General features: G+C 57.2%; 2 protein-coding genes and 2 long non-coding RNA genes across 6 annotated transcripts; 2 read left to right on the forward strand and 2 right to left on the reverse strand.

Moving 5' to 3' along the window:
- Window positions 1-428: 428 nt before the first annotated feature.
- On the reverse strand, window positions 429-2,235 carry LOC116455061. The gene is made up of 2 exons (XR_004244290.1): window positions 1,572-2,235; window positions 429-1,248 (listed from the first exon to the last, which is right to left on the reverse strand). It is a non-coding gene; the product is annotated as an uncharacterized LOC116455061 (long non-coding RNA).
- A 96-nt stretch (window positions 2,236-2,331) lies between these two features.
- Window positions 2,332-9,125, forward strand: CNKSR1 (connector enhancer of kinase suppressor of Ras 1). Its single transcript, XM_032132442.1, has 21 exons — window positions 2,332-2,425; window positions 2,721-2,878; window positions 3,174-3,364; window positions 3,439-3,523; window positions 3,692-3,733; window positions 3,811-4,110; window positions 4,192-4,251; window positions 4,624-4,692; window positions 4,981-5,100; window positions 5,263-5,348; window positions 5,796-5,920; window positions 6,000-6,178; window positions 6,357-6,387; window positions 6,471-6,643; window positions 6,734-6,807; window positions 7,169-7,240; window positions 7,334-7,407; window positions 7,615-7,679; window positions 7,767-7,869; window positions 8,382-8,563; window positions 8,649-9,125. The coding sequence occupies exons 1-21, from the start codon at window positions 2,374-2,376 to the stop codon at window positions 8,850-8,852; spliced, it is 2,445 nt and encodes an 814-aa protein (XP_031988333.1). The 5' UTR covers window positions 2,332-2,373; the 3' UTR covers window positions 8,853-9,125.
- A 543-nt stretch (window positions 9,126-9,668) lies between these two features.
- CEP85 (centrosomal protein 85) lies at window positions 9,669-21,779 on the forward strand. Of its 3 annotated transcripts, XM_032132378.1 has the most exons (14): window positions 9,669-9,738; window positions 11,076-11,147; window positions 11,721-11,873; window positions 13,840-14,558; window positions 15,208-15,341; window positions 16,146-16,263; window positions 16,573-16,758; window positions 17,097-17,249; window positions 17,340-17,494; window positions 17,702-17,822; window positions 18,254-18,304; window positions 18,391-18,498; window positions 19,051-19,279; window positions 19,548-21,779. In XM_032132378.1, the coding sequence occupies exons 2-14, from the start codon at window positions 11,093-11,095 to the stop codon at window positions 19,709-19,711; spliced, it is 2,346 nt and encodes a 781-aa protein (XP_031988269.1). In that variant the 5' UTR covers window positions 9,669-9,738; window positions 11,076-11,092; the 3' UTR covers window positions 19,712-21,779. The 3 variants fall into 3 exon arrangements, with proteins under 3 accessions (XP_031988269.1, XP_031988270.1, XP_031988271.1); XM_032132379.1 differs by lacking the exons at window positions 9,669-9,738; window positions 11,076-11,147; window positions 11,721-11,873 and adding an exon at window positions 12,351-12,439; XM_032132380.1 differs by lacking the exons at window positions 9,669-9,738; window positions 11,076-11,147; window positions 11,721-11,873 and adding an exon at window positions 13,417-13,505.
- LOC116455029 lies at window positions 12,281-16,148 on the reverse strand. The gene is made up of 2 exons (XR_004244285.1): window positions 15,995-16,148; window positions 12,281-13,553 (listed from the first exon to the last, which is right to left on the reverse strand). It is a non-coding gene; the product is annotated as an uncharacterized LOC116455029 (long non-coding RNA).
- Window positions 21,780-21,992: the final 213 nt, after the last annotated feature.

Below are 21,992 nucleotides of genomic sequence, written 5' to 3' on the forward strand. Positions count from 1 at the left end.
GCCAAGAGCCTCATCCCAGAGCTCTTGCCTGGCAGGGTGCTAAAAGTCCCTCTGCCCTCCTGGCAGGGAGTTCCCAGACAGCTTTTTTGGGGGGAATATGAGCTTGAGTGACCTCTTCATCAAGCACTTGGGTTTGCAGCGAGCAGCTGGTTTGGGCCTTGAGAGGCCAGTGCTAGTGTCCCCTTGGTGAGGACACTTTGAGGCTCCTGTCCTCAGAAACTCAACTGCAAATGATCTCATGTTCCTGGAGGGCTGGGGCTTCCTGGCGTGATCAGCCTCCCTGCCTGGTGTTTGCCACGGCTGCTGCTGGTGCCCCTTAAGGGGACATTGTGTGACAATGCCACCAAATTCCTGTCCTCGATGCATCCCTCCTGCCACGCTGGGGGCTGGGAATGCGCTGGGAACAGATGACAGAGCAGCGACACAGCTGTGCTGAGTAGGGGAGGGTTTATTTCCACGCAGCCTGCCTGGATTTGTCCCCCCGGCCCAGGGGCATGGGGAGCTGCGGCTCGGCGGGGGGGCCGGGAAGGCCGCAGCCGCCATCCCAGCGCCATCCCAGCGCCATCCCAGTGGGATGCGCCTGCCCGGGGGACGCGTCACCGGCCCCGTGTCCCCCCTGCCCCGTTACCTAATGGCGCTGGCCTCATTCCAGTGGGGCTGCAGCCACAGCACATTCCCACGGGGACTGGGGGGCTCCATGGCCATCGCTGGGGTCCCCCGGCCCCTCTGCTTCCGTGGGGGATGGAGATGGATGCAGCTCCCAGCTCTGCCGTCCCTCTGTCTGTCCGTCCAGCCTCTGATCCGGTGGTTGGTCCCGATGTCTCCTCGTGGCTCGGGCAGGGTCTCAGCTCCGGAGCTGGAAGCGGCTCCTCCGTTCTCCATCCCGGCTGCCCAAGGCAGGGACGGGGGGGACAGGCGCGTGTCCCCCATCCCCATCCCCGCATCCATCGCGTGCCCAGGCGTGGCGGGAAGGGCTGGATGTGGCGCAGGTCAGCTGGAAAGTGGCCGCAGCTGCAGCTCCGCTCGGGTGGGGGCCAGCGGGTGGAGGGGAACCCCAACACCCCCCCGGGGACCGTCCCCACAGCCCCGCCAGCCCCCTGCTCACGGCTCCGGGGGGGCCTTGGCGGGGTCAGCCATTCTCCGGGCGCTGTACAGCGACAGGCAGAGTCCGGCGGCCGCCAGCAGCAGGGCCAGGGGGGTCAGCAGCCGCCCCCCCGGCTCAGCCCCACGTCCTGCTGCCAGCTGCATCTGTGGGGACACACAGGAGAGCAGAGGGGAGCGGTGGGGTACCCCCAAAGCCCGCGGTGACAGGGGCCTGGGGCCATGAATGTCCCCGTCACACCGGCTGGTGGAAGGGTGATGGGGGCAGCTTTGTGCCCCTCTGGGCATCTCAGGGGAGGTTTTAGGGTGCCCCATGCAGCGCTTGTGGGGCTCCATCGGCAGCATCGTCGCTGCTACCGTGGAGCTGGGATACAGCCGGGAACGGCTCCCGCGGCCAGCAGGCCTGGTGGGCAGTGTGGACAGGATCCCGGGGGTCCCCATGGGCTCCCCCAACCCTGCTCGCCCCTTACCTGGAGCAGACGGAAGTAGCCCGGGGTCAGGCGTCGGGGGCGGATGATCATGGCGTGACGGGGAGCAGTGGGATCGGGCCCCGTGGGGCGGCAGCAGCGGGGCTGGGACCCCCCGAGCCCCCGAGCGCGGCGAGGGGCTCCGTGTCTGTCGGCGGCCCCGCGGCCCCTCGGGCAGGGCGCAGCACCGGGCGGGCGCGGAGCAGCAGCTGTCAGCCGCGATCAGCGCACGCTGCTCCCCGGAGCGGACACGCCGGGCGGGGGGGGGCCAACGCCAGCTCAGGGTGAATTTGGGGGGGCTGAAGGGCTGGGCTCAACTATGGGCAAGTCCTTCCGCAGGCCTGTATGGGGCTGCCTCACTTTCCCCCCCCTGCGAAGGGGTGTGAGTTATATTTTGGGCGGGGGTGACACCCCAAAAACTCCAGGGCTGAGCAGGGGCTTCCCTCAGGCTCTTCTGGGCTCTGTGTGGCCAAACCTTGCACTCACGGGGCACCTGGGGGTCTCCCACTGGTGCCACAAGTGCTGTCGGGCCTCAGCCCTCGCTGCGGGCAGCGTTTGGGGGGTGACACCGGCTGTCATTTCCCGGGGCTTCCAGCGGCCGTGTGTCACCGTCCCGGCTGTGACTCACTGCGGCCTCGCCCCGTGGATCGTTCTGGGCCGTCCCGGGCAGGCGGCCGCGGCGCTGAGCGGCACCCGGGCGCGCCAATGGGGCTGCGGCTGCCGGCGCAGGTGGGACCGCGCCCGGCGCAGGTGAGAGCCGCGCCCGCCGCCGTTCCGGCCCCGCCGCCGCTCCGGCCCCGCCGCCATGGAGCTCGTGCGCTCCTGGGGCCCCGCGCAGGCGGCCGCCTGGCTCCGAGGTAAGACCCTGGCTGCCCCCCGGGCTCTGGGGTGGCGTGTCCCCAGCTTGGGGACGTGTGGCTGGGCTGGTGTGGCTAGGGGTGACAGTACTTCCCGTCCCTCATCTCCTCCCTGGGAGGGGCATTCCCTGGATGGCAGGGGGGTGGAGGGGGGGTCTGGCCGTCCTCAGCGTTTAGGTTGAGGCCGGGTGAACTCGTTGCATGGAGAGGACTCTCCCATCAGCCAGGGGTCACCCCTAGGGTCACCCGGCCAGGAGCCAGAGGGACACTGGCAGGGGGGACTGATCTGTGGCAGGGCTGGACACGGCGGTGCAGGGGTACCCCTTCGAGGCCTGGGGGCTATCGGGGCCTGACCTGCTGGGGCTGGACGCGGGGGTCCTGGAGGCACTGGGCGTGTGGCCCTTGGGCCACCAGGAGCTGCTGCTGGAGGCCGTGGAGCAGCTCCGTAACCTGGTGAGTGCCGGCATCCCGGGGGCTGCGGGATCCCAGGGAGGCAGGGGGGAGCAGGGGGGACATGCGGGTTCCCTGGGCTGACAGAGGAGGATGTGGGATCACCCTAGTCTGGGTGGAAGGGGGCAGATGGGGACACAGGGGCACCCTGGACTCAGTGGAGGGGGGTTTTGAGGGGACCCTGAGCTGGACAGAGGGAAGGACATGGGGACACTGTGTGCTGGGTGAAGGTGGGGATGTGGAGGCACCGCGGAGACTGCCCCGCCCGTCCATCCCCTGGCATCCCTGTCCCCCCCAGGACACAGGGCTGGTGAGCACCAGCCTGCGGACACTGACGGAGAGGCTGCAGGAGCTGGCACAGGGCATCCAGAGCCTGGTGCAGGAGGGGCTGTCAGCAGGGGATGCCCCCCAGCCACCCTCCCTCACCCTCCTGGCCCAAGTCATCGACCTGGTCGGGGCTGCCAAGGAACTCTTCTCCTGGCTCAACAGGTCTGGGGCGGGTGAGGGCACCCCGGGGTGCTGGGTGCCCCCCACTCGGGGGGCTGAGTTCTGTCTTCCCCCAGGTACCTCTTCTCTACCCTCAATGACTTTTCGGCCAGCCGGGACATCATCCTGCTCTGTGCCCAGCTGGCAGAGATGCTGCATGCGGTGAGTGCCCAGGGCTGGCTGCTCTCCTGACCCCCAAAGCTCTGCCGGCTGGAGGTGGGAGGAAAAGCTGGAGTGAGGGGAGGGGGGATGCAGGGGGGTTCCCCATGGGGTTCCCCCATCTGGGATGGAGCCATCCCTTCATGCTCATTCCCACATCTCGTCCCCTAGGACCTTCCAGCGGCTGAGAGGAACAGTGGGATCCTCCAGATTGTGAGTGATGGGTGAGGAGGGGGTGGCAGGCCCGGGGGGCTGCCAGGGCTCCCCTCACCCCTCGCTGTCGCCCGCAGTGCCAGCACATCGTGGGCATCTGCAAGAGCATCGTGGGCTGCAGCCCCCCAGCGCTGCTGGACTGCAGGGCTGTACTGCAGCGCGTGGGGCTGGAGCTGCCCCCCGGCCCGCAGGGCAGCCCCCCGATGTCCCCCAGCACCCCGACACTGCCCCTTGGCCTGTGGCAGCACCCCCTAACATCCCCTGACACGCCAACGCTGCCCCCCAACCCATGGAGCAGCCCTCCAGGATCCCCTGGCACCCCAACACCGCCTTCTGATCTTCTGGGGAGCCCCCAGCCACTCCTCACTGCCCGACTGGTGAGTCCACTCCACCCCAATGCCCCCTCTGCCTCGGGACACCCCAGCCTCCTGCTCAAACCCCCATCTGGGCCCCCCCAGGGCTTTGAGATCACCTCCACCAGCTCCTGCCTGCACTTTGTGTCTGCGACCACCTCGGAGGTGAGTGAGGGGCTGCCCCTCCCTGTCTGTTACCCCCTGTCCCTCAGTCACCCTGTGGGGAATATCCCCCCATCCATGGGATCCTGTGAACCTCTTAGGGCCCTATTCTGCCCTCCCCTGACCCAGAGCACGGGGGGCTGCCTGTGGCTGAGCCCATGCAACTCATGCCATGAGTGAGCACAGCCTGGGCATGGGGCAGCCCCCTCTGCACCCCGACCCCACGAGCAGCTCTGGCAGCTGCTGTGCAAAGTCGGGTTAATGGTTAACCCCCCTGGCTCTTCCTGTCCGGGAGAGTTCCTGAGTGGGATTAGCTTGGGAGGGAGGGAGAGAACCCAGGACTGGGCACCCCACTGTCCCCTTGCCTCTGCCCAGGCCCTGGCTGCCCACGGGGGCCACATCCTGCCCGGAGATGAGATCGTGCAGGTCAACGAGCAGGTTGTGGTGAGTCAGGGGGATGGGGGCTCGAGGGTGCTGCTGGAATTGGCGGGGAGGACATGGACAGGGAGCTGCAGGGCTGGGGAGTACTGGGGCTGAGATGGGGAGGATTTGGGGGGATGCAGGAGTCATGACCAGCAAAAAGCAGGAGCCATGGCTGGGAAAGGTCTGGGGGACACAGGAGCCATTGCCAGGAGGATTTGGGGGATGTGGGATCTGTGGCTGGGGCGGGTTTGGGGGATGAAGCGTCCATGGGGCCGGGGCAGTGGCCCACAGCTCACCCAGGATGTGCAGGTGGGTTGGACACCCGTCAGCCTGGCAAGGAAGCTGCTGGAGAAGGGGAACACGGTGACTCTGGTGTTGAAGAAGATCCCCCTCGACCTGCCCGGCTCACCCCCCTCTCCCAGGCAGCAGGTGAGTGATCCCAGCACTCCCAGTCCAACCCAAGTGCCGCACTGGGCTGAGCTGGGAACCAGGCAGAGATGCTCAGAGCCGGGCATCTCCCATCACACTGGAGATCCCTAAAGCTTTGGGGTCCATGGTGGGGTGGGCCTGGCACTGACACTCCATCCACAGCCCCCGGGAGCATTTTTGGATGCTGCAGATTCCCCTGGCACCAGGAGTGGTGAGAGCCCGGGCAGCCCTGTGTCCTTGACCTCCAGGTGAGCCCCATCCTGACACCCCAACACCCCCAACCTGGCCAGCAAGGAGATGTTTGGGTGCAGCCAGGGCCCTTTCCCTGCCCTTTTTTAGGGGGAGAGGTGCCAGCGGTGCGGCAGCTGCCTGTGAGCAGCCTGGGAAGCTGCCATGAGTCTTAAGGAATGAAAAAACAGGGGTTTTGTAATTAATTCACTTGGTAACGTTTCCGTGGGGTTGGAACTATATTTAGACATGACCCTTCTCCTCTCCCGGAATGGAAAGGCGTGCGGAGAGCCAGTGGCAGCGCAGGCAACAGCCAAGCTGGGGAGGCCGGTGGGACTGAGCTGGAGCTCTGCCACCACGTCCCCTCCAGCCCCATTCCCAGGGCAGGGAGAGCCGTGGGTGCCCCAGCCAGAGGTTGAACAGAGCTTGGGGAGGTTTGGGGCTCAGGGGTCCCGTTTTTCTCCCAGCATTGAGGCCGACTTGGACTCGGGACCAGACTCTGCCCCGGATCCGGTCACTGACGAGGAGGAGGAAGAGGTCGAGCCAGATCTGAGGCTGCCCGGGGCAGCTGTGGAGGAGCTGCCGGGACGGGGTAGGACGGGAGCAGAGGGTCCCGGGATGGAGCAGTTCCCCCCAGCCTATGAGTCTAAAGCCCTGCTCGCTGTTCACAGGTGCTGCAGAGGAGGAGGTGTGGGACAGTGGCAGCCCCCTGGGAACCCCCCTGGACACCCCCCTGGGCACCCCCCCGGGCACCCCTGCTGCCACCGGACCCTGTGCCACAGAGCTGAGCCCCGGGGCAGCCCCCGCCACGGGGACTGGGGGAGCAGAGCCCAGCCAGCTCCCTGGGGAGGTGAGAGCTGGGGAGGACACGCTGTGGGGTGTCAGAGGCTCCCCTCTGAGCCCCTGCTGTGGGTGTGCAATTTAGGTGTCCCTACGGGCTATGGTGCTGCTGGGGGGGCTCAGCAAACGCTGCCCTGCCCTCGCCTCCTGCACTGCCACTAAAATCTCATCTCTGTCTCCCCGCCCAGGACAGCCCCCGCACAGGACGCAGACCGAAAGGTGAGCAGGACCCTGCCAGGCTGGGCTGAACAGGGCTCTGCTCCCCCTTCCCTCCCCTGACACCCCCAACGCTGTGGTGGCAGGAGTGGCGACCCGGCTGAGCCGCCGGCGGGTCTCGTGCCGGGACCTGGGCCGGGTGGACTGCGATGGGTGGCTCCTCAAGAAGAAGGACCACGTGGGCTTCATGGCCCAGAAGTGGAAGCGGTGCTGGTTTGTGCTCAAGGGCCACACGCTCTACTGGTACAACCACCCCAACGTGAGTGGGGGCACTGGGTGTGCCCACCCCCCGCCTGGGCAGCCGGGATGTTCGGGGTGGTGCCGGACATGGCTGTCCCTGTTCCCGCAGGATGAGAAGGCTGCAGGACTCATCAACGTGGCCACCTACAACCTGGAGAGCACGAGGGAGCAGAAGAAGAAATAGTGAGTGGGGTCTGTCTGATTTTCACCCCCAGCTGGTGGTGGAAGAGGGGAGATGCTGTCCCAAGGGCACGTGCTGATGAGTCCTGCTGGGAACCACCTGCACGTCCCTATGGGGCTGGTGAGGTCCCCACAGGGCTGTCACCTTGTAGCACTCTGCCCATACTCTGAGCAAGGCCTACACTGTGTTACTGGTGTTATCTGGGATGAGGCTGAGGACCAGAGCATCTCCCATGGCAGGAAAAAGGCCAGATCCCTGGGCTGGGTTGGAGTGGGGGAGCTGCAGTGCTGGGGAGGAGGGAGGCGGCTCGAGGCTGGCCCTGTGTCACCAGAGCAACACAGGCAGCCACCCCCTTGTCCTCAGCGTGTTCCAGCTGTGCCACCAGACGTACAAGCCCTTTGTCTTCGCTGCTGAAACCTTAGCTGACCTGAGCATGTGAGTAATGGAGCCAATGGTCAGCGCTGGCCCTGCCACCCTGGGCTGGCCAGGACCCTCCTCCCCCTGTCTGTCCATCCTTTCCCTCCCCAGGTGGGTCAGTCGCCTTGTAACAGCCAAAACAAAGTACACGTTAGCCCACCAGGCAGTCCCAGACAAGGAAGAAGGTAATGGGGCCATCCTGGGGTGGGAGCCGGGGTCGGTGGGAGATGGGGACCCTGCAGGAGGGGTCCTGATGGGGCAGCAGTGCCTGGTGCCACAGCCCTGGCATGTGACCGCTGAGAGCTTAGCCCATGATTTGGGGGAATGTGAGAGGGGACCGCAATGATTCTCAGCCCTGGGAAGGAATTTTTGTCTTTTCCCATGGCCTCCAGACTGCTACAGTGAGACAGAAGCTGAGGACCCCGATGATGAGTCCCCCAGGCATGGATCCGACTCGGTGAGTGGCCCTGGGGGACATCCCCGGGACAGAGGGACAGAGGGACAGAGGTTCCTTGTCTCACCTCCTGCCCCGTCTCTCTGTCAGCCAAGGAAGAGGCTGCAGAACACCCCAGAGAAGGCACAGCTCTCCCCAGCCGGCAGCGCAGCCAGCAGCCCCCAGGGCAGCCCCCGGCCCTGCTCCCCCACGGGTAGGTGCTGGGGGGGAGACATCTGACCCCCTGTCACCTTGTGTCCCTCCCGTTTGCCTGTGGGTGTGCCGGGGGGGTAACTCGAGTTGGCGTGTGTTTGAGTGGGATGAAGAGAGCCTACAGGAAAGATGGAGAGGGATATTTTTTGAAGGCACGGAGAGACAGGGCAAGGGGGAAAGGATTTAAACTAAAAAGAGTAGGTTTAGACTGGATATTTAGAAGGATGGTCTTCCCTATGTGAGTGGTGAGGCCCTGGCACAGGGTGCCCTGAGCAGCTGTGGCTGCCCCATCCCTGGAAGTGTCCAAGGCCAGGTTGGATGGGGCTTGGAGCAACTTGGGACAGTGGAAGGTGTCCTTGTCCATGACAGGGGGTGGAGCAAGATGATCTTTAAGGTCCCTTCCAATCCCAACCACTCCATGAGCCCCTGCCTTCGGGGCAGGGTCATGCACAGGGGAGCCCTGCTGGGTCTTGGGGCTGCCTTTCTGCTCCAGTGACCCCTGTCCTTGCTCAGACCCGGCTGGAGAGGATCTGGAGAGCCTGATGCGGTGCCTGAGGCAGGGAGGGGTGTCCCTCATCGGGCAGCGGCGCTTCCTGACGCAGGAGCAGTGCCGAAAGTCCTTCCTGCGGCGCAACAAGAACCCCCACATCAACGAGAGGGTGCACGCGGTGCGGGCTCTGCAGAGCACGCTCAAGGTGGGACCCCGCAGCCCCCTGAACCCTACAAATGTCCCCTGCCCATGCATGGCCCCCCCCCAAAACGTGCCCTTGCTCCGGGCAGGCGAAGCTGGCGGAGCTGCAGGCCCTGGAGCAGCTGCTGGGAGAGGCCGCGCTCACCTCGGACACGTTCAGGCGCTGGAAGGAGGAGCACCAGGAGCTGTACCAGGAGCTGCGGGAGGGCTGGGCAGGGCGGCAGGGTCAGGGCCACGACCAGGGGGATGCTGGGGACCAGCACGGCCCCCACGAAGAGGCAGCTGAACCCTGACATCCTGCCAGGACCTGGCGTGGACCGGTGCCAACAGGACGTGGAGAGCAGTGGGTGCTCTGTGCTGGGGGGGCGTTTTGGAAGGCTAAGCCCCCAGCAGGGCCCTGCCGCAGGGGAAGTGGCTTCTGTGACAGTCTTAATTTTTCCCAGTTCGTCTTGCCTTCGCTGCAGGTTGGCAAGGGGGGGATTTTCCCGGGGAACGTGCCCCCGCTGTGGTGCTGCCAGCCGGCCCGGCCACGGGCTCTTCTGCTGTAAATAAATGTGTTGACAGGGGCTGGTCGTGCCGTGGTTTTCCTTGGCGCTGAAATCATCAAATCATGGAATTGTTTAGGCTGGAAAATACCTCCAAGATCATCGAGTCCAGCTGCAACCCAAGCACTGCGGTGTTCACCGCTCAACCTCGTCCCCAAGTGCCACATCCACGTGTTTTTGAACACTCCCAGGGATGGTGACTCAACTACCGCCCTGGGCAGCCTGTGCCAGTGCTTGACCACCTTTCCCACGAAGAAATTCCTCCTGACCTCCAACCTCAACCTCCCCCGGTGCAACTTGAGGCCGTCTCCTGTTGCTCCTCCCGTCAGGGAGTTGCGGAGAGCGGAAAGCTCCGCCCGACCCCCCTTTCCTCCAGGCTGAGCTCCCTCAGCGCCCGCCCTACGGGTGCCGCCCGCGGCCACTCTTCCCCCGCCAGCACCCGCCGCTCCCTGCACGGCGCCGCGGGGGCGGGGACGGCGTTCAGGAGAGCCAATGAGCGATGGGCATGGGCGGGGCCAAGGCGTTCGATTGGCTGCGATGGCGGTAAGCCACGCCCCCTTTTGCCCCGCCCTCCCGCCGGCGGAGGTAACGGTCGCGGCGCGCGGGGGTGGCGGGAGAGGCGCGGCGGCCGCAGGTGAGGGACGGACCCCGACCCCGACCCCAACTCCAACTCCAACTCTAACCCCGACCCCAACTCCAACTCCGACCCCGACCCCGACCCCGACCTCAACTCCGACCCCAGCCCCAGCCAACACCCACACCCACACGGTACCGGCACCGCCATCACCGCAACGGGACCGTCACCGGCCACCGGCAGCACCACTGCCACACCGGCACCGCACCCCGCACCCTCAGAGACCGCCCTCCCCTCCCCAGCCCTTCAGAGCCCGCTCTCTCAGCTCCTTATGGCCTTCCCCCCTTCCAGCCCCTCGGGGACCGGCTCCCTCTCCTCTTCAGGACCGGGGAACCGACACCCCCTCCCCCGCCTTTTTTTGGATCAGGTCGTGATGGACGGAGCCCCCAGACCCTCAGGGACCGGCCCCAAAGGGTCTGTCCCCACCCCCCCCCACCCTTAGGGACCTCCAACCCTTCAGAAATTTACCTAAAATTAGGTATATCTATCTACATTAACTATACCGAAATTAACCATAATAAGCACTACATTTATCTAGAAGTGTTTTATTTCTTTGCTGAGTGAAATGCTGTTTCTGATTCATTATCCTATCGTATTCCCAATGCCTCTTCTATGTTGTAAAATCTGCGTATATGAATGTTTTCTCGGAATTATTGTTTTCTCTGAACTCTTCGAATCAGTTTAACAAAAATATATAAGAGCTGCCGATTGAGGATTGAGTATGGGTTTGTAGAGGCCTTGAATTTCTGCTGTGTAGATGTAAATTGCACTTGCATTTTCAAAGACAGGAAAGTCTGAAGCACTCAGAGAAATAGATAAATTAACCCAAAACTCTGGACAGATAAAGCTTGCTATTCATGGAACAGCAAGGCTGATTTTTGAAGGACTTTTTTCCTCATGTAGTTGCTCAGTGACCTCTACAGAGGGCAGAAATGATCTGGTTGAGAGTTAAGACTTTTAAAGAGAAATTTTTAGTCTCTCTAGACGCAAATTCAGTGTGTAGGCACCGTGGTGACAGGTGCTCTATAAATACCTGCCAAGGGGTAACAGCTATAAGGTGCTGCTGAGTACCTGGAGAATGGTGCAAACAGGAATTCTGTTTTCTCAGGCATAAAAAAAACCTACAAGGTTTTGTTTGTTTTGGTTTTTTTTTTTTAAGTATTACTCTGTTGCTGCAGAGAAAAAAACCAGGTATTTTTGTGAGGAGAAGCTATTTAAATACTAAATGCTGTGTTGCTCTGATGAGTAGCTGATGTGTGTGTACCCTTTGCTTGGTTAGTGGGAACAGGGTGGGGGATTATACTCACTTAAAATAAGGTTTTTATTCATTTATCCAGTAATCTAGATAGATAAGATGGCTGCTGCTGAGAAAGATCCAGACCTGAGGCTCCTGCAGAACAATCCATCGGGTAAGGACAGTCCTTTCTCCAAAGCCCTGCTGCTGTCGGATCCTGTTTCAGTTTCTCTGAGGAGACACGTGGCCCTCAGAAGATTCTCTACCAGAAGCTTTTTGTTCACAAAAGTCTTACTCCTGAAAAAGCATGCAAGGGTAGAGAATCATTTGATAAGGAATTTCTCCCTTAAGTTGATAGCTGGTGAGTCTGGGACAGTTCTTTAGAGTTAATGCAGAAATGCCTCTTTAACTTGCCCAGTTTTGTCGTGCTGCTGCTGCTCCTTTTAGTCAGAGCACCAGCTGGGTGTAACATGACCAAACTGATCAATGGGAATATAATTTACAACTTCTGCATTCTGACTTCCTTACCAAGATTGTTTTTCAGTCTCCTGTTGATATTATTTGACTTCCCTGTGCTTCCTGCCATTTCCTTTTGCAAAAGATATTTTTTACCAGGAACACGGGGAGTGAAGCAAGGATCAGTTTGAGTTTTGGAAGCACTGGTAATTACATATGGCTTAATAAGGCGTATTAAAAGGCTCTTCAGTCCGTTGGCTAAAGCATAAATATCCCTGTTTTTTCCCTCCAGACCCCAGCACCTATCAGAAGAGCAAGTTCTTGGAGACTGACTGGAAGACACCGATGCTGTCCGTGAAGTCGCAGAGCCGCGTCAGCCGCTGTCCGAGCGTGGCCGAGAGCAGGGATGGGGGCATTGGCACCTCCTGCTCGGACAGCACCGAAGGTGATGGGCACCACTGGGTCAGAATGTAAAAGCTGGAGGGCACAACCTGTCATAATGTCTGGAGACTGTTTCAAATCCAGGTGTCTGGAATGTAACCAAGTGAGGAAGGGACTGGCTGTTTCTCTGAGCTTGGTTATTGTTTCACTGCTGTGGTTTTAACTGACTAAGAACCACCAAGTCACCAAGGTGGCTTTTATTCACCAACAAATGATTTATCAGCAAGTCTGTTGTGTGAATTTTTTTCAATTTTTTTAAAGAAATAATTTATAGGTGCCTTTGTGCAGAAGTGTTTGGCTCTGCAGTGTTAGATCTGAGATCCCTGCAGCCTGGCCCTCAGCTGTGGCACACTCTGTGGAATTTCCTGTCCCAGCAATCCTTTCCACCTGTATTTTCACCTTCATTGATTCTTTTTTCAGCGATGAGGACGTTTGTGGTGTTCCTTAAAGCTCTTCACACATCCGTGTGTCTCAGGGAGCCTTTGGAACGAGCTGTCGATCTCAGTAATGTGCCAGTGAAATGGAGGCTTTAGCAAGTCTGGCTGTTGGAAGTATTGCTAGAAATACCACGTGAGCACATGTTTAAGTGTTCCATCAGGCCTCTCTCAGGGTAGTAAAACACCCCTTTGGCAGGTGGGGGCGGGGGAGATGATTTCCCTTTGGGAAATGGCCCTTGTGAGCACTGGTGATGTCACAGCCTTGTTTGTAAGAGCCGAGGGTGACCTGCAGCCCTGGCTGCTGCTGAGGCACGCTGAGCTCAGTACATTAGTCAGAAATGTTGTTGTGAGGACCCTCAGCACACTCAAGGAACTGATTGCAGAACCCACACGTGATGTGCTGGCCAGGGAACTCGGGTTCCTGACAGTGACACCAGGGGTTAAATTTAGGGGCTGTAAAATGAAATGGAGCTGTCTCCTCTTCGCCAAGGTGAACGTGCTTGCTGCTGCCTGGTAGCATGGTGCTCTCTGGAGTCCCCAGGCACAGCCAAGCAGGGGCTCAGAGATTTTCTGCCCTCACTGCTCATTTTCGATGAAAGAGTTGAATGCCTTTTTTGTGACAGTTCTGTAGTGTGATTTCGGTCTTTGCAGAGTCTGATTTGGGTTGTATTCAAATTGCAGTGTTTATTCGTTGTTGTAGCGATTCTTAGAGGGTGCAAACAGGTGGGAGGGTGACTTGTTGGAGCATCATGTGGGGATGGGCCTTTGGCCAGAGCCCTGAGGAAATCAAGTGTGTGTTCCTGGGAGAAACCTGGAATTACTGCGACACAGAACGTATCAGGACAAGGAGTGGGAACAGGCACTTCGCTGTTTGCCTTTCTCAGCCCTTGCTGTTGCTGTATTGAAATCTGAGAGTTGCTAAGAATAACCCCGAGTTCCCTGCAGCCAGGTTTGGTGCCCTGCTGGCAGGACAGGAGCTCTGTCTCACTTCCTGTGGCAATAGGTGAGAGCCATTGCTCCAGCTCTAGGACAGGCTCTTGCTCTTGTCCTGGAGGAGCTGGAAGGTCAGATCCTCGGGGTCAGCGATGTTGGAGCCTCATCATGGGCTCAGGGAAGGCTCCTGTTAGCTCTGCTCACGCTTCGGAGTCGCTGAGCTGTGGGACGAGCACAGCAGGATCACGGGCTCAGTGTTCAGCTCAGTAAGTTTTCAGCCTTTTTATTCAGTATCAAGGACTTGATTTCTAAACCTAGAGAAAGATAACATTATTGATTCAAGATTATACTAGAGCAGCTTAAAAACAAGGATTAAAAATATGGATTAAACTTGGATTCTTCCTGTGGTGGTAGGAAAAGGCCAGCAGGTTCCTGAAACTTGTAGTGAGGGGGAACACAGGTGTGCCTGAGTCGTGCTGCTGCTGCTTAGGAGGACGTGTTCAGTGGGAAAGGAACTGGTTTTAAAATTATTTCGGAAAGCTCACTGCAGGGTTGTATTTTCAGGCCTGTAATTAGAGTATCACTCTTCTTGTTCCCTAGACTTTTGCAATTCCAGTAGCGGTTCCTCATTCCATCCCATCAAAACCCAGGTGACCATTCCAACAGCCCACGTTATGCCTTCCACGCTGGGTGCCTCGCCCTCCAAGCTGTGCTCTGCAGGGGACCAGGGCTGTTCCCAGAGCTCTCCAAAGCCTGCTGTGCCAGGCTCTGCCCCTGACCGCCCGGGGCTCGCGAGGAACGGGGACTTGAACGCCGGGAAGTCCTCTCAGGTGCCACCCAGGGACCTCCTGCGTCTCTACGGGACTTCGGGGGAAAATGGCTGTGAGCACCCCTGGCCTCCTGCTGCTGATCACACGAGGACAGAGGACACCTGGAAGTTTGACACCCCTACCATCGAGCACACCCTCAACCAGTCCGTCTTTCTGGACAGTCTTTGCACTGACCCTCTGCACAGGTGCCAGAAGTTCAACCCAAGCTCTGAGGCAGGGAAGGACCATTACAAGGTGCTGCCAGAGAGCAAACAGACACTGGGGGCCAATGGAGCCTGCGAGCCCCGGGACGGGACATGGCCCAGCGGGAGCAGGCTGATGCCAGCGGGACTCCAGGCCAACAGTTTCTTTCCAAAACCTGTAGTAACTCCCCCATCCCGAGCGTGGATGCAGGAAGGCTGCACACTGCACCCCCACCAGGGAGTCTGCGAGCTCAGTGCCTGGAAGCAGCAGCTGGACAAAGTGCGGCTGCAGGTGGAGCAGATGCAGGTAGGCAGCTGCCGTGTGACTGCGTGAATTTGAAACCCTTCCTGTCTCTGTAGTCGGGAGTCATTGTCCCAGACGTAGGAAGCGAGGGGGAAAATGTCTCATGCTTCTCCCTGAGTGACACCAGAAGTCTCCTAATGGTCTGTTTTTACAGCTTGTGGTGTCACAGGTATCGTTTGACACGCTGCGTGTGCAGAGCAGCCCTGGATTGTGTTACAGTGCTGCACCATCTGCCAGATCGAGAGCTGAAATACCCTGTCTGATAGAAACTGTGAAGATAAAGCATACCAAGAGGTTTTAAACAGTATCTAGAATAGCTTTGTTCTGTATCTAGGGTTAAGGAAGACTTTTTTTGGAAAAAATGCGTGAAACTGCAGTTTATTAGGTGGAAAGGGTTTGTTTACCACCTCCCACCAGCTGTACCCTAACGGAGACAAATTGTTTCCAGCGAGCTAGCACAGTGATCTAAAATTATTTGTTAATCTCCAGTTGTGCTTGGGCAAAGTTTCTTGTTCTTGGACATCAACAGAGACTGAAATAGCCGTGCCCTGGCATGCAGATGAGCACACAGTGTGCAAAATAGCTCCAGCAGTGTTGCAATTACCCCCGTGGGGCACAGAGCTCTCCCTCCTTGCTTTGTCTCCTCTTGCAGTTACAAAATGGAGGCACCTGCCCCCATTCCTCGATGTATTCCCCATCCCTGCCTACACCTGACCCAGCTCAGTGGATCAATATCCTGAACTCCAACGAAAACCTGCTCAAGGAGAAAGAGCTCCTCATTGACAGGTGAGGCTTTGATATTGATGTGTGGTTTAAAGACTCCAGTGCATTTCCATTTGGAAAGGAAAAGTTTGGAAAGTACCAAGGAAAGCTCATTTCTCAGAGTCTCTTTTTCCCAATTGATCTTGTTTTGTTGCAAAGAACAATATAAGGACCTTAGAGAACCACCTGAACTCTTCTCTCCTTGAAATTAGGATGATGATCCTGAAGGGCTTAAATAAATTAATTTTAGTTATGGTTTTCTATGCTTTATAAGGGATAAAGATTTCTGTTCACATCATGATTATCTGGAATGTCAAAACTACTGCCTCTTTTGCTTAAGGACTTTCTGGGAGCTCTTTGAGACCTTTATTTTAAATTTGGGTTTTGTGAGTTTCGGCTGGCAAACAACATTTCTCTTATCTAAGGCCAGTGGTCCACTTACTTTTTTGAAAAAGTAAGTCCTAATGAAAAGCACCTTCAGCATTTGGACTTTTTCTTCCTTATTTTGAGCCATCTTCTGTCTGTTCATTTCATTCCTAAGCTCCAGAGCCAAGCTGGATCCTCCAAAACATGCAAGGCTTGTGTGTTTTATCTGTAATCATTGTTGGGGGAAAGGTTTTGCAGGGAGGGAAGGGAAGAAAATTTAATAACAATTGTAAAAAAGTCTAAATGTTTACCTTTCAGATGATTTCTCTGCAGGCGAGCTCTGAGTTGCAGAATTCTGCTTCTGCTCTGCTTGTCTCTGTGTGGAGCAGCAGTTGTGGTGGCACTGTTTGTGTTGTGCTGCTCTCTATGCTTGAGAACAGTGAATTGCCTCTTCTGTTACAGACAAAGGCAGCACATTTCCCAGCTGGAGCAGAAGGTCCGGGAGAGTGAACTGCAGGTTCACAGTGCCCTGCTGGGCTGCCCAGCATCCTATGGAGACGTCTACATGCTGAGGATGCAGGTACAGCAGGTGTCAGTGAGAAATAAGTGTTGAATCCAATGGCCCTGCCACTCCTGCTGAGGTGTTTGCTGAGCAGGACTGTGCAGAGTCAAATTATCCCTTGTGTGGAGTTACCATCACCTCTGTGCCCCCTGTGATTTCCAGCCCTGAGGTCCTTTGGTTGGATTAAAGCTGGGCTGGTGATGCAAACACCTGGCAGCACTGGCAGGTGCTATTTCAGAGCGTGTCAGATGGGATGAGGACACGGCCCTGGGACTGCCGAGGGCCAGTTTGTAACTCCCCAAATTCAGGGGCTGTCTCTGCCTGCAGGAGCTGCAGCGGGAGAACAGCTTCCTCCGAGCACAGTTCACAGAGAAGACCGAGTCCCTCAGTAAGGAGAACATTGAGCTGGAGAGGAAACTGGCTGCTGCAGAGGTGGATGTGAAGCTGGTCCGGGAGTCGCTGAAGGAAGCGGTGCAGAAACATGCAGAGGAGTTAAAGAAGCAGGAAGAAAGGGTATGATCCTGTTGCTCTAGAGATGGGAAGGTGTGTTTTCTTTGTCAGTGTAGTGCTGAGGTGAAACTTTTCTGTGGCAGTCTGTAATTGCAGGTGTTCTCTCATCTGCCTGACATGTCACAAGCAAAAGCCTTTCCTCCTGCAGTTAGAAGCATTTCAGTACCTCCTCTTTTAACCAAAAAAAGCCTGTCTTTAGCTAAATGAGCAGAAATGAGTTAAGGTGATGTTGTATTTTGGTGTTGTGTGGTGTGCAAAAAGCTAAATGAGTTGGCTTACAGAAGACTGAAGAATAGATAAGAAATTATATAAACTAAACCTGTCTGTAACTGTCCCTGCAGGTAAAGGGAAGAGACAAACACATTAATAACCTTAAAAAGAAATGCCAGAAGGAATCTGAACAAAACAAAGAGAGACAGCAGAGAATCGAGACCCTGGAACGATACCTGGCTGATCTTCCAACCCTTGAGGACCACCAGAAACAGAGTCAGAAGGTAAAACTTCCCCTGAGTTGCAGTGGCAGCTCTTCACATACTTGCTCAGGTAACTTTTCTATGGTTACAATTACTCCCTTTTTGTTGCAGCTGAAGGAATCTGAACTGAAGACTACTGCCCTGCAGGAAACAGTGCTGGCACTGGAAACAGAGCTTGGAGACGTCCAGGCTGCTTTCAGGGAGCAAGAGCTGCAGCTGGAAACCCAAAAACACAAGGAGATGGAGCTTCTGTCCACTGTGCGCAGGTAGGAATCAGGAATCGGCTTCATCTTGGCACTGCAGGAATTGCTGCACAAGAAAGGTCATGCACAGTTTGTGGGCTGGGATGCAGACAGGGCAACACTGGCATCTGATATGAAATTAATTGCACTCCTCCTATTGTTTCCCTCCTTAAAGTAAGGGAGACACCGTAAATAAAGTTGTTTTTTCCCACGGTGTTCTGCTAATTGCAGCTTGCAGGACAAGTTGCAGCAGTATGCGAAGAATCCAGAGAGAGGACCCTCTGCCCAGGATGGGGAGAGGCAGAAAATGGAACATGACTCTCTGAAGAAAGAGTGTGACTGCCTCAGGAAGGTAAGGGGCTGTCCCAGTTGGGAATCCCACATTTTTCCTTCCACTGAGTCACACCAGGCACTCAGATGAAATCAGGCACTTCTACAGACACAATTGCACTGAAGCAGCAGTTCCTGGAATTCCAGACTGCAGGGTTCTAAAAGCTCTTCTTGATGTGATAACCACACACTTCTCCAGTAATGCTGGGGAGAAGTTGCAGAATGCAGAAGAGGGGAGAGGGAAACCACAAGAATAGAATGTCTGTGGTCTGTTTTTAGCTGATAAATCTAATGGTGACTTTTAGCCAAGTCCACTTGTAAGAGCATCTGTGATTAGAGCAGTAAATGGACAGGAAGGAGGAGGAGAGAGGATGCTGTCCTACAGAAGGAGAATTCCTGGTGGCATTACTGGATCTGTGTGGCCAGTTCTGATGCCGCTGCTTTTGATTCCAGATTGTGGACAAAAAGCAGAAGAAGATGGAGCAGTTATCCTTGCAAGTCAAGGTGAGAGGTGATGGGGAGGGACCCAGGACTTGAGAATATGCTGTGAAATGAGTTAGACTTAACTGTGTTCCCATGTTATGTTCCAGAACCTGGAAGAACAGGTGGCCCAGGAAGAGGGGACAAGCCAAGCTCTGAAAGAAGAGGCGATGAGAAGGGAAAATGCTCTGCAGCAGCTCCGGGCTGCTGTGAAAGAGGTCAGGGGATGTTTGGAGTGCCTGAGCAGCACTGTATGAACAATGGATTGTCTTTTAGCAAGGCCCTGAATTCAGTCAGCAGCTCAATCTCTCCTGTTTCCTGCTAGTCAGTTGTCCTGTCAGGGCTGTGAAAGGAGCTATGGCCTGCTGGAAAGCAGGAGAAAGCAGCTTGTGCCTCGGGAACTTCATGGGGATGGGGTGGAGGAGGCCGAGCTTGCCAGCTGAGGGCAGCAGAACAGGAGTCCAAGCACAGCCTTGGCTGAAGGGCCGGGCAGAGCCCAAGCACAGCGGCAGCCCTCGAGGCGAGGGATGGCCAGTGCTGGGCTGCACAACCTCCTGGAAGCTTTTGTTGCACATGGACAGTGCAGTTTCACGGGGCAATTCCCGTTTGATCCAGTCCCCGTGTGGGAGTGACATTCGCTCCTCCGGCCACAGCCTGGAGGGCTGGATGCAAACCAGCTCCTGCCCTCAGTGCTCCACCACGGAGCAGTTGCAGTGAGTGTGGCAGTGGTGCCCCGAGTGCCCACTAACGTGCCGTGTCCGTGTGTCCAGCTGTCCGTGCAGAACCAGGACCTGATCGAGAAGAACCTGACGCTGCAGGAGCGGCTCCGGCAGGCCCAGCTGACGGCCCAGGCCCTGCCTGCTGACACAGCCCGCCTGGCCCAGGAGCTGCACAGGGAGCTGGCCAGCTGCCTGCAGGATTTACAGTCTGTCTACAGCATTGTCACCCAGAGGGCTCAGGGCAAGGACCCCAACCTCTCTCTGCTCCTGGGCATTCACTGTAAGTACAGAGCGATGGCAGGACAAACCCTTCCACTCCTGTGCTGTGGCAGAATCAAGTGACTCACTCAGAGCATGGAAAGTTCTCTTTCTGGGCTTCTGAACGCTCTTTCTGTGGTTGGCTTGCTTCAAAGGTGCATGTAGTAATAACTGAATGTTAAGTAGAACCTCTTTTGCAAGTGTGAGTTGGTTTTTCTGGCTGACTTGCAAATGTTTGTGATCCTTGGTGAGAACTGCATGTGAGGAAACTCCCTTCTCTGACCCCACAGCTGTGCAGTACCCTGTGAAGGAGAAGGATGATTTGCTGAGCCCTGATGGACTGGCCAAGAAACTGGTGGAGGTAAAACAGCTTCACAAAGAGGTGGAGGACTTGAGGACTGCAATATCTGACAGATACGCTCAGGACATGGGAGACAACTGCATCACCCAGTAAAGAACACTCCCAAAGTAAGACAGGAAATGAAGACTTGAAACTCTCAGGAGTCTTGTGCTTCTACAACACTAAACCTATTCAGCACTTTACCATCCCTCTGCTCGGGTACAGGACGTGTGACTTATCTGATCTGTGAGGAATCAGGGGGTTTGTTGCCAGAAATGTTCAGCTGCTGACTGGCTAACTGGGATAATTCAGGGCTTCGGTGTCAGGCTTTGCAGTAGCTTTGATCTCGTGGAATGTGTTTTATGCTGTGTTTGCTGGAGCTGGTGTGGTCTCTGATGCTGGGAGATGAATTCTGACTTGCCTTCCAGGCATGTCAAATGCTGAACATGCAACTGTGACAGTTAAAATCATGGCTAAAAGGAAATGTACGCCCTGGTCTTGCTGATAAACCTCCCTGTGCAGGTCCTGTGGGACCAGTGGGACCAGAGGATTATCAGAGTGTTTGTGGGATACCTGGATTCCACGGGCAGGCAGGTGTGCCACTTACACTGCTGGCATTTACATCGAGGTGCTGCTGCCTTGGATTGATGGAGCAGGACCTGCTCTCCTCAGGTAAATGCAACCAGTGTCTTTCAGTAGCCAGCATGAGTTGAGGAATAAAGCAACACTAAAAGACTCTGGAAATGCTCCCCCTGGGCACTGTTACCCCAAGAAGCCTTAAGCCTTTTGTCCCCCTGAAATAGCACTGGGAGTGGGTGTGATTCAGACTGCAGAGGAAGTGGATTGATGCTGAAGTGCCTTAATGAGCTGGAAGAACCCTCTGCTCCCATACTGCTCCGTGCCTAATGCCCCCACTGGCAGGTGAGGAGCTGCTCATCCTTCTCACAGCCTTTTTAGAGCCATCACAAACAATCCTGGAGAGCCCCAAGTGTCTGTGGCCCCTGCCAGAGCCTCCAAGAGCCTCTGTGCCCCTGGGGACACACCTCTGCTTTACTGGGAGAAAGCCATACTGGTCCCAATGTGGAGGGGGTGGCACAGGGAGCTCTTCCTGCAAGGCAGTGGCCACTTGGGCTTTGTCATAGCCCTGTCCCTCCTTCCCTGCTCCTCTGCAAGTCATGGGATTTCTAAATAAATCATTGTGGGATCAGTTTCACTGTACCACAACCCTCCTTAACCCCAGTGACAGCTTTACAGTACCGAGTCCGAGGGTGGGACTTCGGTTTTCAGCTTGAGTTAAGAGCAAGATGCCAAGTTATGACAGGGAAGAATCCTGCTGACACTTGTGTTGTTTGGCTGCTCTTGGCTGACGTTGGGGCTGCGAGCCCTGGGTTTGGCAGAAATGCTTTTGTTATTCCTTTGTGTTAAATTTTAAGACCAAATCTGTTCTGTTCTCGGTGTTTGGCCACCATGGGTGATGGTGGCAAGGAATTGGTTGGTTTGTCCCACGTGGGGAGCAGGCAGCAGCGTGTGCCTGGCAGTGTCTGTGTGTCTGTCCTGCTCTCCCTGGCTGTGTCTGTCCCCAGGCTGCTGGTGCCGTGTACTGAGCAAAACACATTTCCAGGGCTATTTCTGAAGCTGTTTGTCCTGACTGCCGGGAGCTCTGCTGGCTCCTGCAGGTTCTTAGGGGTTTGGGCACCATCTCCTTCTCCCCTTTGCTTTGGGGGTGCAAGATCTCGTTCCCGTGTGCTGTGAGGGGACAGGTTTGCCCTCTGCTCCTGCAGAGGTGATTCTGCGATGAGATTATTGTGGCTGAAACGACCTCAGCTGCTGCCTGGCTCTGTCCCAGCAGCTGGGCTGCCCAAATCCTGTGTTCCCCTCCCTGGGGGCACGTCCCCTCCTCATCCTCCTGCACAGCTGAGCCCCTCTGGCCAGGAGGGTGATCCCATGTGCTGTTTGCTGCTGGTGCAGGGGAAATCTCGGGCTCTTTGTTACAGAACACCCCAGGCCAGGGGGACAGGACAGCGTTCCCTCCCTGTCCCCCCTTCCTCGTGCCACTCACGTCCTCCCCCGGTCCCCCGTGTTGGGCTCGGTCCCGCTGGGCTCAGTGTCTTTGTACCAGCCTCCGTCTCACCGCTTGTTTGTATCGAGTATTTGGAGTATCAAATAAAGCTGCTCTGACCCACTCGTGCGAGGCCGTCCTGGGTGGGGAGAGAAGCGCTCCGGGGCCGATGCCGGTGGCTCCCCCGTGCCCGGCAGGGCCGGTTACTGGTTGCCCGGTGGGAGCGGTGCCGGTGCGGGTACCGGTGCCGGTGGCTGCCCGGTGCTGTCGGGGCGGTGTCCCGGGACCGAGGCCGCATGCCCGGGCCCGTCGGTCCCATTGGCCCCCGCAGTCACA

The sequence above is a fragment of the Corvus moneduloides genome, chromosome 23, assembly GCF_009650955.1.
Source record: "Corvus moneduloides isolate bCorMon1 chromosome 23, bCorMon1.pri, whole genome shotgun sequence".
Taxonomy (NCBI): Eukaryota; Metazoa; Chordata; class Aves; order Passeriformes; family Corvidae; genus Corvus; species Corvus moneduloides.

What these genes read in the sequence shown, in the direction of transcription:
- CNKSR1 (XM_032132442.1), top strand. Translation starts at nt 2,374, where the DNA reads ATGGAGCTCGTGCGCTCCTGGGGCCCCGCGCAGGCGGCCGCCTGGCTC. An exon ending in ACAGTGGGATCCTCCAGATT is followed by an intron (nt 3,734 to 3,810) that starts GTGAGTGATGGG and finishes TGTCGCCCGCAG; the next exon opens with TGCCAGCACATCGTGGGCAT. An exon ending in GGAGGAGCTGCCGGGACGGG is followed by an intron (nt 5,921 to 5,999) that starts GTAGGACGGGAG and finishes CGCTGTTCACAG; the next exon opens with GTGCTGCAGAGGAGGAGGTG.
- CEP85 (XM_032132378.1), top strand. Translation starts at nt 11,093, where the DNA reads ATGGCTGCTGCTGAGAAAGATCCAGACCTGAGGCTCCTGCAGAACAAT. An exon ending in CTGCTCGGACAGCACCGAAG is followed by an intron (nt 11,874 to 13,839) that starts GTGATGGGCACC and finishes CTTGTTCCCTAG; the next exon opens with ACTTTTGCAATTCCAGTAGC. An exon ending in AAAGAGCTCCTCATTGACAG is followed by an intron (nt 15,342 to 16,145) that starts GTGAGGCTTTGA and finishes CTTCTGTTACAG; the next exon opens with ACAAAGGCAGCACATTTCCC.